General features: G+C 42.4%; 1 protein-coding gene across 2 annotated transcripts; it reads right to left on the reverse strand.

Moving 5' to 3' along the window:
* Positions 1 to 1,936: 1,936 nt before the first annotated feature.
* On the reverse strand, positions 1,937 to 9,421 carry VIP (vasoactive intestinal peptide). Of its 2 annotated transcripts, XM_054280145.1 has the most exons (7): positions 9,329 to 9,421; positions 8,769 to 8,890; positions 7,176 to 7,316; positions 6,688 to 6,792; positions 5,081 to 5,200; positions 4,319 to 4,427; positions 1,937 to 2,772 (listed from the first exon to the last, which is right to left on the reverse strand). In XM_054280145.1, exons 2-7 carry the CDS (start codon positions 8,879 to 8,881, stop codon positions 2,764 to 2,766), a joined length of 597 nt encoding a protein of 198 aa, XP_054136120.1. In that variant the 5' UTR covers positions 8,882 to 8,890; positions 9,329 to 9,421; the 3' UTR covers positions 1,937 to 2,763. The 2 variants fall into 2 exon arrangements, with proteins under 2 accessions (XP_054136120.1, XP_054136121.1); XM_054280146.1 differs by lacking the exon at positions 6,688 to 6,792.
* Between the last annotated feature and the right edge of the window lie 5,827 nt (positions 9,422 to 15,248).

Consider the following 15,248-nt stretch of genomic DNA (forward strand, 5'->3'; position numbering starts at 1 on the left):
AAAATATCAGAGGAGTAGTTAGGGTTTTATTAGTTTTTGATGTGCTTTACTGGCTGTAATCTTAAATTGTTTTGTCAACTTTTGTAATTCTCATGGTGTCATACACAATTCTGACTGTTCTTGAATGGATGATAGATGCACAGATGCACACAGGCATGAAATTCCTCTCTATGGATTTAGGCCTAAAAAAGATCCTCTTCTAGCGCCGGTGAAGACGCACTCAAAGGTGATTCTGAACCTTTCTTTAAGAGCTCCAGAGGGAAGCTTTAAAAAGCTAACCCCATTTGATAAAACAAAAACTAATTAGTTCTATCCTGTGAGACCACAGGTATTCCTACCATGTGTTAGAAATGAAATTCTGAAGAAATATGGTGAAATGTTCCTTTAATATGTACCCCAATAACCTATCACAGTTTTATTCCTTCCCCAGTGGTTGCATTTTCCCTGCCAGTGGTGCTCTTCTAAATCTCCTGGGTATTTTTTTCCTCCTAGCAGTTCTCCCAACACTCCCTTTGGAGCTGACGTGTTCATTCTCCTAATTGAAATGTTTTGATTCCACTCTTAAGACATTTTGCAGATGGGCTTTAGGATTGGTGGGATATATCAAATCATTGACAAGATGAAAACTTGTGTCATTCAGTGAAATGTTACAATTTCTCTTCCATTTCATCATTTAACCTTACCCTGACCATTTGCCCCTGGGCTTGAGGTGAACAATGTCACCTCTTCCTCAATTAACTACTCTCACTGTATTAATTTGGCTTCAAATCTCCTATGGAAAGTCAAAGACAAAAGACAAAAGTATTATCCTCTAAGTTAGCGCCTCCCTTGTCAGTGCTAGGCTTTGCTACAATGTGCACAAAATTCAGCATATCAGGAAGGTAATACGTTGGACAGGGAAGACAAGTTCTTCCATCAGATGCCTTATTGGTAAGCTGGAAATAAAGAAATAATTTAAAGAAAAATTTAGGAAAAAAATATTTCTGGAATTGTGTAGTCAAAAGTTTGATTAGTCTAATTTTTGATACTTTAAACTGAGTGAATTAAATACATTTTAAAAGAATTCTGTGTATAAAGACCAAACGCAGCTTTGGTTTTCATTTTTTTTTTCACTTATTTTTTAATGATTGCATCTCACAGAAATACTAACATTGCTCAAACTACACTGAGGAAAATTTCTAAAAAAGTATTATAGCATGTCTGTTAGTAACCTCCAAGTACTAACAAAGATGTTTTTGCTTTCAGATGTTCATAGTATGATAGGAATTGGGGGTGGAAAACTAATTTTCAAAAGACAACTTCAAAATTATGTATTTGGTGAAAATATAACTTGTGAAGCACTCATTGGCTTAAGCTAAAATAGATTCTGTCAAGGCTAGATAGAAATAGCAATATTAGCACCTGATCTGTGAAAGCCGGTTTTCTTTTGACATGCAGTTGCCAATATTCAAAAAAATTGCAAATCGGAGGGCTACATATTTATGAGAACCAGTCTCCAAAAATCTAAGATTTTATCATGTTAGAAGTTTCTTTCTAAATGAGAACAGTAAACTTGTAAGTGAAACTTGCAAATCAGTTTTATCGCTGTCTATGTGTGCCTATGTATGATTTATAAATACACTTGAAATTCCAAATTGAGCTTGTAAGTAGGTCTGATAAGTTTTTCTACTTTCTACATCAGTGCTGTGATTCAAACAGCTGCAAATTTTCAGTTCCATGGTCATCTACAACAATAGAAAGCTACAGAAAAGAGGACTGTAGGTTTATTTAGTTGTCTTTCTAAAATAATATCGCATAAATCAGTTAAAAATATTATCTTCCCCTATTACTACAGCACAGACAGCACTTACAGGAACCTCTGTTGTTCCAGGTAGCTGTAGCACTGATTCAAACCAGTAATAGCTTGCCATGATCATAAAATGATTTATTGTCTGCATATTCTGTAAATTACATTCATTCTGAAAAAATAGTAAACTGTCTTCAGGTCTATTATATATATAAGCAATAGTTTCATCATCAAAGCTACAGACAATTAAATATAGAATAACTGATGACTTTAGGCATCAAACAAGTCAAAAGACTGCATTCTTTTAGTGCTTTGTCAGCCCCAGAGCATCTGAAACACGACTGAAAATAGAGGAGACATTTTTGGTCTTGGTATAATTTATATGCTGTGAAATATTAAAAATGTGAATCAGAAGTAAAGATACAGCTGGCGGTCAAAAAATTTTGAATTCTTAATAATTTTTTCTAGTTGCTTGGTTGCTTGGTAAACTGCTAGAAAAGCATTTCTTGGCAATAACCTTCAGAGATCTTTGTAAAGCAGTTTTACACACTTTGGACATTCTTCCCCTCAAGTTGTTGTATGTTCTTTATGAGGCTATCTAGAAATGTTTCCTTATTATTACACGTTTGTCTGAAGTTGGAACATACCTAAAATAAGCCAATTAATTAGTCATGATGGGCTCTTTTCAGCTGCACACTCATTTTCAAATGAATTTATTGAAGTAAAGGATTTACAGCATATGGACTCACAGACTTCTTATGAGTTAAACTGGCATCCATATGTACAGCTTTCAGTAGAGAATGCTAGAGTAATATTTACAATGTAAATATCAACTTTTATTACGTAAGAAACAAATATATCACAACTTTCACTTCACAACATATTTGTTCTGGTTTGATGACTAAAGTCATCTCTTTGAAATACTATGTGGAACTCAAAAATAGCTTGTTCTTGTCATAGACTTTACCAGGTGTCCTTCAGAGGTCCTGAAAAGCAAAGGAGAGATGTGCTTTAGAAGTCACTTCTGCAAGCAGTTGCATCATGAGGTGTATGAGGGCAGACAGCAGGCATTGAGAAACACTTGATACAAAACAATTGTTGTGCTTGGCACTGGCAGGCTGAGATGTGGCTGCTCACAGGGGTTTGCTGGGCATCACACTCAGACCAGAGCACAGGATGAGAAAAGAAAGGTTGAAGGACTAAAAATGTTACTGCAGATTAGACTAAATTTGTTACTACAGCACAGAATTGCCCACTTTGAAAAAACCTGTATCCTTGCCTTGAAATGGATACACAAATTCAGGCTGCTCTTTCCACACTACATTAGCAACTGGGCACTGCAAAAAAATGCCAAGCAACAGTCAATACTGATTCACCTACAGGTAGATCTGCCTCATCAGTCAAGTCAATAAAAATGGAAAGGAACTGAAAATGGTTTTTTCTACGACCTACTGCACCACTATTCTTTCTCCCTTCGTTAATGCCAGAACTTTGAGAAGCTGCAAAATCCAAGAGCAGATATTTCTTGCAATAATTTTGTCTAGAAAGAACATTTCTTTCCAGAATCATGTTGCTTAAAAACTATTTAATTCCTCAATGCATAAGCAGTTTATGTCCTTTCTAACCTTCAGAAGCTTTAGAGGAATTGCCACATTTGCAGAAAGGAAAAGAACATTTTCTCATTTTATTTCAGTCTTGAAAGGAAATGTCTTTTTTGGGTCACAGGGATGGGTGGTTCGGGATGATACAAGAAAAGACATTGCTCCAAATTTTATCTTCAAGAATAGTTTTTTAATCTTTTTTCTTACTTTTTGAGACACAGCTGAATGCCAAAAACTATCCCATCATCAATTTCATAATACTTTTTCAAGAATACCAAGCCAAATTTGCTTCTACCTTACTCTTTCAATATTTTGTTCCTGTAAGTGTTGATGTAGAAGGGATTATGTTTCAGTAAACTAAAAAGAAGATAATTGTGAATGACTTAAGAAAAAATAGTAGTAGCTAAATGGAAAACAGTAACTGCAAGATTTGCATGTCAAGTATTTGCTTAAGTACTTGAGTACTACTTATCTTGCTGATGCTCTTAGTTCTAGGGGCAACTTCTTTCTAATGAAAAAGATGTTAAACAAAATCTGCAGCATTGTTTTTAATTAAAAGAAATATCCTTAAGTTTATTCTCTGAATAATGATCTTTGTAATTAAAAATCAGTCACTTCTGGTTTTATGCTGCAGTACTCACTGGTAGAAACACCCAAGTGAGTTAGGTGCATTATGAACAGTGCCATTTAATTAGGAATTTTCAGTAGCAGCAATCATGTGATAACATAAAGCTTATTATTAAAATTATTATTTTATTCTGGCACAATGAGTGAAGAAATATTAGAAATATAAAGCTTTTCATGGAACATGACTCCCTTTCCTAGAATATCCTGATTTTCTGATAGGCCATACTCCATGTACAAATAATGTAATTTTATGGGTCAAGTCAAGTTGCAGATAGCAAGAGAAAAGACAATATTGGTGTCTCACCAGTGGGAGGTGGCTCAGCAGCTCATCTACAGAATCGTAGTTTTCTGAAAAGGATGGTTCAAGAAGTTCTGCTTCATCTCGAAGTTTAGCAGGATTTAGCTCTTCCTGGCTGTTATGAATCAGAAACAAGATTTATTGCTCTCAGAAGAAAAAGCAAAGAATGCAAAGCCTTCTTTTTACTGTAGCTTCTGCACATTCTCTTATACTTAAACCATAGTGTTACAGAACACATGAAATTGCATGTTTAATGAATACAGAGACACAATATTTAAAAGCAGTTGTCTAAGTGAGTTAATATACAAACAGAGTACAAGGTCTACAAAAATGTATGCTGGCACATCTCACCTATACTGATGAGGACATATAGTCCTTTAGGGATTTTCAAATTTTCATTTCATGTGTTCACAGAGAGGCAAATTTTCAACATATTTCTTTATCAAATTGTTGTTCATGTTCCATAGCTCTGTGGGTTTTTTCCTTAAGATTTTTTCCAAACAAAAACTATTTAAGAATCTTTCGGAAGATTTTTTAAATTGCCAGATGCCATTTCCTCTTTGATCTTCTATTCTGATTGTGGTGTCTGTTCCAGTCTGGGAAGAAATGTTGTCTGCATTTGAAAACCACGCTATAAACTATCCTATCAAGTCATTAACATTGAGCGCCTTTTGTTTGTCCTCTCTGTACACATACATGGATATAAACCTTTTCTGTCTTAATGCCATAGAAGTATGGAAAGAATACATATGTCCTTTCTTGTAGTACCTTCTTTTTCCAGTTAAAACTGAGTTTAAGTATTTCTTCACAGCCATCTGCTTTCGAAAGCGGCTGTAGTTGTCGGTGAAGACAGCATCGGAGTGGCGTTTGACAGGACTGTCCTGGGAGCTGGCAACACAACAATTACAAAGGAAAAGTTAAGAGATGACATCTGTTTAAAAGAAAATACAATTAAATGAGTGAAATAAGCTTTATGGCATTGATTATCCTAATAAAAGCAAATTTTCATTTCAGCTTTCATTTCCATCTATGACTTCAGATCTTTCTTCTGCTGAAAAAAAGCCACTGCTTCCACGGCTCACTATGTATTTTAATAACAAGGATCAAATTCCAAAAATTGTTATTCAGCCTTTTGGGGAACAGCTTTCACTGATTGTTTACTCATCTCATTTGCCATGGCCTGTGCAGTTAGTATATGTCAATGATTCTTAAAGTCCTTTTCCCAGGAGTTCTGCCAGATCAAATACTCAAGTGTGGATTTCATGACTCCTGCCTGTTCTCACACCCCAGGTTGCACCTTTTAATAAAGAGATTTTATTCTAATTTCTATAATTTGTGTGAATTTATTTCAGTACAATGCCAAGGTACAACCTGGTTTTAGTTGCAATAAGCTCTTAAAGGACCTCATCACTGTTCACATTGAACTCAGTGGAGGTGGAGTCTGCCACTGAGGAAAGGTAGAGTGAAGCATCACATAAATAGCTATAAATGCTTATTCTAAGGTTTCAGAAGACAAAACACACCTTGTGAAAGCCAAACCTGGAGGTCTTTTCTTCATGCGCAATCTCGGGAAATGCCAGGGTGTTCTATTTTAAATGGTCTAAGTTAGTTTACAGCATATGAGAAAATGGAATTGTATGTTCTGGAACAAAGACAGCACTGACATAAAGGGAGGACCTAATTTCTACTTGGCTTTTGAGCATATGAAGTGGGCACTCAGTGGTATTGCCCCAGTGGCTCACAGTTGCTATTTATAGATTTGAAAACAAGGGAACTATACAGTGATTCTATCTAGCATGCTGTGCCCATTAGTTTATTGATGTATTGGCCTGGAAGTTGCATCCGGATCCCTATTCTATAAATTTGCCTCATTTTTTGAATTCTGCTGCAATACAGATCTCACAAACATCTGTCAGTGTGTCCTATAGCAGAAAAAAGCCCTATACCTTTACATTTTCACTATAAACCAATCATTAAGTGATTTCATTGTGTACTTCCCTCTTGTTAAGTACTGAGTAATCAATCACTTTGTATTTACTTTTGCCACTCATCCACCAAGCTAGTAAAAACACTACCCAAAAAAACAATTAGCAATTTGGCATGATAATCATTATAATATTTCCAGGACACATTATCCACGCTTTGTGCAGTGTCTGTTGCTCTACCTCTCACAGCTCTGTGAGAAATAAATAGTAACATTCTCATTTAGTAATATCACTAAATACTTATATAGGATTTTCAGCTCCCCCACAATTATATAGGCTTCTCTTTTGGTACCTCTAAATCACAAAAAGGAGACCTTGGATACAGAAGGGTAAAAAATATTTCCAATAAAGCCAGCTAGGAAAAAAAATCTACCTAATGTGTCACCTCACCTAACTCGTTTTCTAATAAGCGAATGCAGATATCTCTTCACAGCAAGTTTAGCCAAAAGATGGCTGTAGACACTGGTGAAAATTCCATCAGCATGCCTTGCATTTCTGAAATGGACAATAAATAAACTCTACAATACAGCCTGGGTTCATATAATTTTGATAATGTTCATTTTGCAAACATACTGCTTTCCTTAATTTAACTATTGTACATATTAAAGGGAACTAATTTCATAAAATAACTTTCAGGTTTTCACAATATACTTTTTACTCCTTCCTGGAAAGAGAAAGCATTCATCATGCCAGAATGGCAATGCAATCAACATTTCTGCCAACATCCCTACTGCTACCAGTATTCAAGCAGCGGCTGTGGGATTTTCTTCCATAACTGAGTCTTCCTTTCCTAATCTCAGTTTGAAAATGTGAATGATTTTTTGGCAGAAATCAAGTAGTCCATCATCTTCTGTATTTATGATAATAAAGAAACTTACCTATCAATAATTCTGGACAGATCAAAATAGAATTTCTCATTTTCAGGTAGTGTGTTCTGCAAAATATCTGATTCTGACTTTAATGACCCACGGGCATGGTCAGGTTCACTGGCTCCATCAAATGGCATTCTGTTTCCCAATCTGTTGGAGAAAGAAACCGTGTAAAGTACAGCTAGCTGAGGATACGAGACACTTTACTGGAGACAACATTCTGGTTTGTGTCAAAAAGCACATCTACCTACTTTCATTGGTAAGGCATTTAAAAGAAAACTGGGTAATTCCAAAGTTACTTTCAGGTAGAATCCATGCTTAATTGTAGATTAATTGACATAACAGATCCTTCTCTAAAATTCATATTTTCTAGATAAATGCTGCCACTGAATGCAATTTATTCCAGTGCATAATGTATGACAATCACAGTACAAGTGACAACTGTGAAGCTTCTCCTAACAACTGCATTTTGTATAAATGATGGATGAAATTAACAGCCTCCACCAAAGTGAAAACTGCTCCTGTGACGTACTTACCTCCCAGTTAAGATATAAGATGTGCATTGAAATGCAGAATGAAACAGTTCTTAGGCCTTCTCCAAAGAAAGCAAATACACCAAGAACTTCAAACTAAATAAAAAGTGCAGTCATGTATCTCTACATGTTTTTATTCTCTCATGTTAGAAGACAAAAAATCTCTTAATCTCTTCAAATGCATCATGGCAATTGCTCTGTATAAACTGATGTACAGTTCACATTTTCGTAAACTACAGTTTCTTATGAAGTGTCATATTTTATCAAGGGCAGTCTGACTGCATAGCGGTGGTTTGGCATCATTCCTTCTGGCTGCTCTGATATTCTGTGGCAGACAAGGAAATCATTGTAGGAAACCCCTGCGTGTGATGACATGCAAAAGTCACACACTAAAACTTAGAGAGACTTAAGTCCTTGTAATTTTAAAGTCACCTTTATCACCGTTTATATGTCTGATTCATGTAAGTCTTCCATCTGGTAAAAAAAATGGTGCAAAGTTGCTGTGTAAAACGAACAGGCTCAAGTCACACTTTTTGGAAGTCAGTCAGTGCTTTTTTGCCTGTTTTTCATCGGTCCTTCTACACTGTATGCTTCTCTCACCTAAATGCAAACCGTACCGTTCTGCCATCTGATTTAATGCAGCCGGACCACTAACAGCACCTTCAACCGGCCCAAGCCCGCAGAGGTACAAACCTGCCCTCCGCCCTGTCCCCACGGACCATCCCGGGGCTCACCGTGACCCGCATCCCGTCCGCCCCCCGCGCTCACCGCGACCCAGCCCACGGGGCAGCGCTGCTGCAGCCGCCTCGGGAGGAGCGGGCGCGTCCCGGGGCTTTCACCGGCTGGGCTCGGCGGGCACCGTCCGGGACCGCCTGACCGCAGCCCCGCGCACCGCCCGGCGCCGGGCAAACACCCGACGGCGAGCGCCGCACTGCGCGTTCCGCGGGAGGAGCGGCGCTTCTCACAGCCCCTTCGGCACCGGCCGGGGCTGGGCAGATCCCTGCGGGCGGAGGGGCGCGGATTGGGGCGCGGAGCGCGGATCGGAGCGCGGAGCGGAGCGCGGCCTTACCGCGGGACGGGAGGGAAGGCGGCGCCCCGCGGGGGCAGCGCCCGCGCCCGCCAGCAGAGGGCGCTGAGGAGGGCGAGGGCGAGGAGGAGCGGGGAGGCGCCGCGGTGCTCCATGGCCGCCACCTGCGGAGGGAAGAGCGCAGCCGTCACCCTCCGACCCGGCCCGCCCGCACCCGCTGGCACCGGGGCTTCGCCTCGGGCCGCCGAGAGACTGCCCTGGTCCCGCTCCCAAGCCAGGTCTCTGTCCCGAAAGGCGCCGGCGGCCAGCAGGGTGGCGATGGCGCGGCAGCTGCCCGCGGTCAGGGAGAGCTGGCATCCCCGAAGGCGATCCCGCGCCCGGTGCGAGGGGCAGCGGTGCCCCGGGCTCAGCGACTTAAGCGGCAGCAAGAGAGGGTCCCGCCCCGGGTGCCCCGGGCTTTCAGAATCTCTCCCCGCTCCCCGACGGCCGGGATGCCTTCCCTGCAGGTCCGGGAGGGGCGAAGAGGAGCGAGGGTACGGGACGGGGACATGGTTCCTCATGCGCTGGGAAGTTGCCGCTGCGGCGGGGAGAAAGTTACTCACGGAGCCGCGAGTCCGTCGGTGGGTCTGGCCGGGCGGGCGCGGAGCGGTGCTGGGGGAGTGCGCCCTGCTCCGCTGCGCGGCTGCCGGGGCGGCGGCAGCAGAGGGTGAGGAGGAGGAGGAGGATGAAGAGGAGGGCTCCGTCTCGCCGCACGCTCTGAGCTGCCCGCCGCGCCACCGCGTTTTATAGCGTTTACACGTTTCTGCTTCCGAAGAAGCAATCACGTTACTGGAGAGACGTCACCCTTCCCAAGGGGACGGTCGCTTTGTTCAGGACAGTCAGAGACTTATATTTAACACATGAGCAGTCGCGTACCTCTTCCCCCTCCCCCTCACCCCCTCGGCCATTATTTGATTTATGTTAATGACATAGTTTTGGAGGAGCGGAGCCCCGTCGGAGGGGAGATTCCCTCGCCAGGCGGGAGAGCCGGCGGCCGTCGGGCTCTGCGGGCGCGCCACACCGCGCATCCCTGCCCGCACCCGGCATGGCCGGAGCGAAGGTGGCTGCGCTCACTGGGACCCTCCGCTCCCAGCACACAATCCCCCAGCCCCCGTGCTTCCCTGAGGAGCCCCTTCCGTGCCGCAGGGCTGCTCCTTTCCCCAGCTCCTCGGCAGTGTTTCCGTGCTAAGCTGCTCCCTCTCCATCCCCGGCACATGCAAGTCCCTCATGGGGGTTCCTGCCCGAGGTGCGCAGGGAGCTGGTCTGAAAAACAAAAATTTCCTGCGGTTTTAGTTTTATTTTGGCAGGTGTTGGGGTGCTTTCTACTCTTCTTGTTTAAACTGCGTGCGTGTTCGTGGAGCGCGGATTAAGCCCCACATCCGAGCGCCTCTTGGTGCAGCCGAGCGCGGCTGGAGCGTGTGTTAAACCCCCCTGAGCAGCAGGGGGATCAGGTCTTCCTTCTGGGGTGTCTTAAGCCCAAACCTCGGGGATGCCACAGCAAGGGAGAATCGGTTTCAAGGCTTTGATTTTTCTCCTTCGAGTTTTGCCTGCCTCAGAGAGATCTGAGGGCAGCAGAGAAAGAAACACAGGGGAAGTGAGCGTGGGACCCGCGGGCGGGCCGGCAGGACGGCGCTGCTCCAGCAAGCACCTCTTCACTACCCCACCGTGTCTTTTCGGTGCTGCCCTGAAATATTTGCCAAACAATCGCGGAAGAATTTCAGCTGTAAAGATCATCATCCAATTTTTTTTCTTTTTTTTCTTTTTTCTTGAGTTTTTGTGCCTCTAATCCTCCTACTCATTAGGTAAGGATTGTACCGAATCCATACAGACGAGTTCACCATTTCTTCTTACTTCTAATAAGTTTTTCTGTTTCATGTTTCACTAAAGGTTAGGCAGGCTCAATGCCGAAGATTCTGCTATGCTTAATCACATTTTCTAATTCAGTTACATAAAGAATAAGTGAATTAAATTAAAAATGCCTGGAAATTTGTTTCTCGGATGACAGCTATGAATAAAACCAGAGTTCCTGCAGTAGTCTAATTTCAGGAAATTTTCCCCTTGTTACTACATAACTAGGGGTCGAAGGAGCATCAATGGCACCGAATTCCCCTCACCTCAGAAATATCCCGGCTAGGGCGCATAGGCGTTGTGCAGTGTGCAAGACCCGGGGGACCGCGGTGGTCTGCACTCAACTACTCGCAGGAGGAGGGAGGAAGGAGAAAGCCATCTCCTGGTGGCGCAGGACGCGTGGTTGGGGCACTGCCAAGTGTGCGGTTGCCCAATCTCCCGGCCTGGGGCGGCGAGCGACGAGGGGAAGCTGCACCGGGACCCCGCGGCCAGGACGGATCCGATGGGGCCGCGGCTGCCCCCGCTCCGGCTCACAGCCCGGTTCCCAGCCCCTCTCCTCCTCCTCAGTCCCGCTCCCCAGCCTCGGTTCCCAGCCCCTCTCCTCCTCCTCAGTCCCGCTCCCGCTCCTCAGTCCCGGTTCCCAGCCCCTCTCCTCCTCCTCCTCAGCCCCGGTTCCCAGCCCCTCTCCTCCTCCTTCTCAGTCCCGCTCCCGCCGAGGGCGCCGCTGCAGGAAAAGCCAAAGGCTGCTGGCAGCAGGAAGCGCAGAAGAAAGAAGTTTCCTCCCAGCGCTAGCAAGCCTGAGCTAGCGCAGCCTGGAGAGGGGTTTCGCAGGAGTCCTGCGGGCTGCGGTCCCTGGCAGGGAGGAGGGGAGCGGCCATCCCGGTCTGAGGGATGCGTGAAAAACAAGTCTGCTGTCAGTCGCTATGTATGTGCAGTGTGGATGGATGGCTGCATGCTCTGAGGAGACCAAAAATTGGACTCACTGGCAAATCAGGGCTTTCTTACCATACTGAACCATCTGGGGCTGTGATGTACTGCACTGCACCCTTCCATACCATACCTGGTGAATCTGGTTTGCTGTAACTTTTGTTTTTGCAGGTGGTACGCTAGGTTGGACAGCATGCTGCCAGGCCGGCTAAAGCGGCCTCAGAACCTCTCTAGGGATGACAGTGTTGATAAAGAAACCTCTCTAGGGGTCCCTTAACCATCTGAGAAATCTGTAGTGCATCTAATCTTACAATACCATCTATTTTCCCTATTCTGTAGACAAGAAACTGAGTCATAGGGGGATGGAGTGGTTCCTCTTGTTTACTCAGGAAGTCCCCAGTGGAGCTTTGAATTGGCCCCAAATGCCCCAAGCACCCTTCAGTTGCACCAACAACTGCCTCATTTCCCTTCAGCATCCTGTTGCAAGCCACCATCTCCTCTTCTTGAAGACAAACTGAAGAAGAGATGGCACCTCACCCTTTCTCCTCAGTCCTTCCTCACATTTCTTGAGAGGATTTTTATTGAAGGACGTTGGTTTGGGATAACTGACAAAGGTTTGGGATGGCAATCCAAATTCTATCTTTTCCAATTTTTTCCCCCCCAAAGCTTACATACACTTCTATTTCCACATTTGATAAGAGTAAGTCATTAAAAGAAAAATAGTTCTTTATAAACAGACAGACGGAGAAAAGACCCTTTTCCATTGACGTCCTAAGTGAGTCCTCCAAGATCTAGGCAGATGAAGCCTTTTCAGATGGTAGCTTCCACTGTTACTGGAAAACTTGTGCCCTTTCAGGAAAGTGTCATTTGGGAGAAAACAGTGCTCAAGAGCCCAGGATAATAATTAAACACAGGCAACTCCTGGGAAATCAAGTATTTTTCAGTGGTTTTTACAGGAATCTTGATGCACAGCACCCTCTGTTCACATTTACCGAAACTTTTACCTTTATTTATGTGTTATCAAATATCTTTTGGTTACTCTCCACTTTTGCTTTAATTTCTTCTTTAATGTTCCACTTAATAAAACAAAAAAATCCAAAAAGTTACAATTATTTTTTAAAAAGTTACAATTATAAAATTGCAATATTTAGGAATGATGGAGAGCCAATTAGACAAAATGGACCAAAGAGCAAAAGTTTTCTGAAAATTTGTCTTACCATTTGTATACAAATATTACCTAAAATAGTTAAATCATCTGGAGTAAGAAATTTGGGAGTTCTAAGGTTTGTTAGTCAGATTTGCTAACTATTTTTAGCATGTAGAATTGTTCTGAAATTGATGTGCTAAAAATCTCTTAAAGCCAAATCCTTAGAAGAGAGAAACCAGTTTATTTTCATGAAGGACCTGCTTAGCATTTACCAAATTTATCATGTAATTGTATTTGAAAAAGAGAATTACATCAGAAATAGGATTAACATTTTGTTTAGGGAAAAAAAAAAGAGATAAAAATACTAAGAGACTTTCATATTCTATCAGAAAAGGAAACTTCTACTGACTCATGAGCTCTCTCTTACGAATCATTGGGTTAGCAGAATGTCCCCTGTGCATTACAGCTCATGTTGCTGTGGATGACTTCAGAAACTCTGCCTTTGATCCCATAGCCACAGCACATTGATCCATGAGTTTTTAGAGCTTATAGAGCAGATTGATGGTGCACTACTAATCAGCAGCTAACAGAACAGCTTTTTCATCTTTTACAAAAGCGATAACAGGAAAATTCAAGAGGCTGTGTATGAAGAATAAAAAATACAACTAAAAACTGATAAACTAACGTGGCCTTCTCTAATCCTTTAATGGCACGATTAGCATATTCTCCAATATCTGCTTTCACCATCATGTCGCACTGCTGGATCCCACTCTCATAAATGTTCATATTCCTCAATATCACCTGGTTTGAAAAAATGGATGAAGTGCTGAAAGGAAAATGCTGAAATTTTTTCCAGCATCACTTTCTTGGCAGCTGTCTCTGAACGCTTCTCAGAAGAGATAAGGAGAAAACCATTAGTTTGTCCTTTTAGATAAGTTTATTACAGAAGTACAGTCCACATACCTTTAGCCTGAGTGAGTTCTGCAGACTCAGAAATGCCCAGCAGAATAAAACACAGACAAATATTTTTAAATTAAAAACTCATGAGTTGCCTTCTGCAACAGAAACATTCAGGAGAATAGTGCTTGTCTCCTCAGATCCCAGGCTGTGGGAGGGTCACCAGTGGAACATGGGAGCCTTCATTTCCTCTCTCACCCTTTTTGAGTCCTGCTTTCAGGTCAAAAGTGTGGATTCTCAGAACAGACTTATCAACTGAAGCAAACTCCTGCAACATGTAAATTGTATTAACAAACATTATCCTGTCTACACCACTTGAACAAGTTCCTCCTGTTCCAGGTGGTACCTTTGCATTATTAATCTGTGTGGGTTAACAATTTTCAAAACCAGCTTTCAAAACCACTGGAACATTTGGATTATGCCCATGACTCCCAAACAGACTTCCACCATTTGCATTCGTATGTCTGGGTATGTCACCAGCATCCACATCAGAGACCTGCTTGATTAAAACTTCTGAATAGATGTAATGATGAGCAAAAGGCATGCAGGAGAGCTGCTGACTCCTGTGATACTTCCAAGGTTCTTTTCCCCTTGCCTGGGATGTTATCTGGGAAAACTCTTAATGCTTCTAGTATAGTTCTGTGTTTTCATATCCCTGCTCCTTCAGCCCAGAATGCAGTCTCAGCTACTCTCAAAGATTCCAAAGCGGTTTGGGAAGATATTTTGTTCTCCATATGCTTATGTTGCCTGGTATGTGTGTGGACTATTGCTTCATGTCCATCTGGTTCATGATATGCAGCTGTCCTAGAAGTGTCGTTCCGAATTCCTTCTCATTCTTTAGCATGGATGGATGTGATGTTTTTGCCATCCCCCTCTCACTATCAGACACGTATTCTGCACTCATACCACCGGAGGATCTGTGACCACACAAGCTTTAATGGGAGCTTTAACATATCTGGTTTTCTTTCAAAGCAATTTCCTTCTAATGTTTCACTTGACTTGTTTAAAGGATTCCATTTACCTTAAAGCCCAGGAAACCACATGATAATCCAAAGTTTGTCAGAAAGAAAAGTAGTTTCTGGTTTGGTCATGTTGTATTCTTTGTTTTGAACAATCTCTCTGAAATATGCCCTATTTCTATCAGCACATTTATGATCTTCAAATTTCAGCTAAGGATCAGATGATTCTTTCATCACCAGGTATGTTTCCCTCCTCCTTCAGCTACTCCAACCCAATCTTCTTCTTAGCAAATCTAAAATAACCTCTGATGTGACAAGAATGTGTATTTTAGATGTCATAACAGTCAGTCTGAATTTCCCATTCATTTTTACCCAGCTCTTTTCTTCACGGTTTTGGACATACAAAACTGGATTTTTCTATGGTGAACCTTTGAAAAATTACTTTATTTTTTATGATGCTCTTACATGTGTAAATATCTCCAAGATAATATCTAATTATCTAAACAGATACTAAGAACCATCTTTCAAACCCATGTCCCTACATTTTCCCCCTGCTCTGAGGCCTGTCAAGTGTCCTACAGGATGGGACCTTATGGAAGCCCTCTTGTTTCTACCTGCACAAAAGGAATGCAGAATAGAAATAAC

This window comes from Melozone crissalis, unplaced genomic scaffold, assembly GCF_028551555.1.
Source record: "Melozone crissalis strain CALT ecotype California unplaced genomic scaffold, PUWL_Pcris_2 ptg000027l_1, whole genome shotgun sequence".
NCBI lineage: Eukaryota > Metazoa > Chordata > Aves > Passeriformes > Passerellidae > Melozone > Melozone crissalis.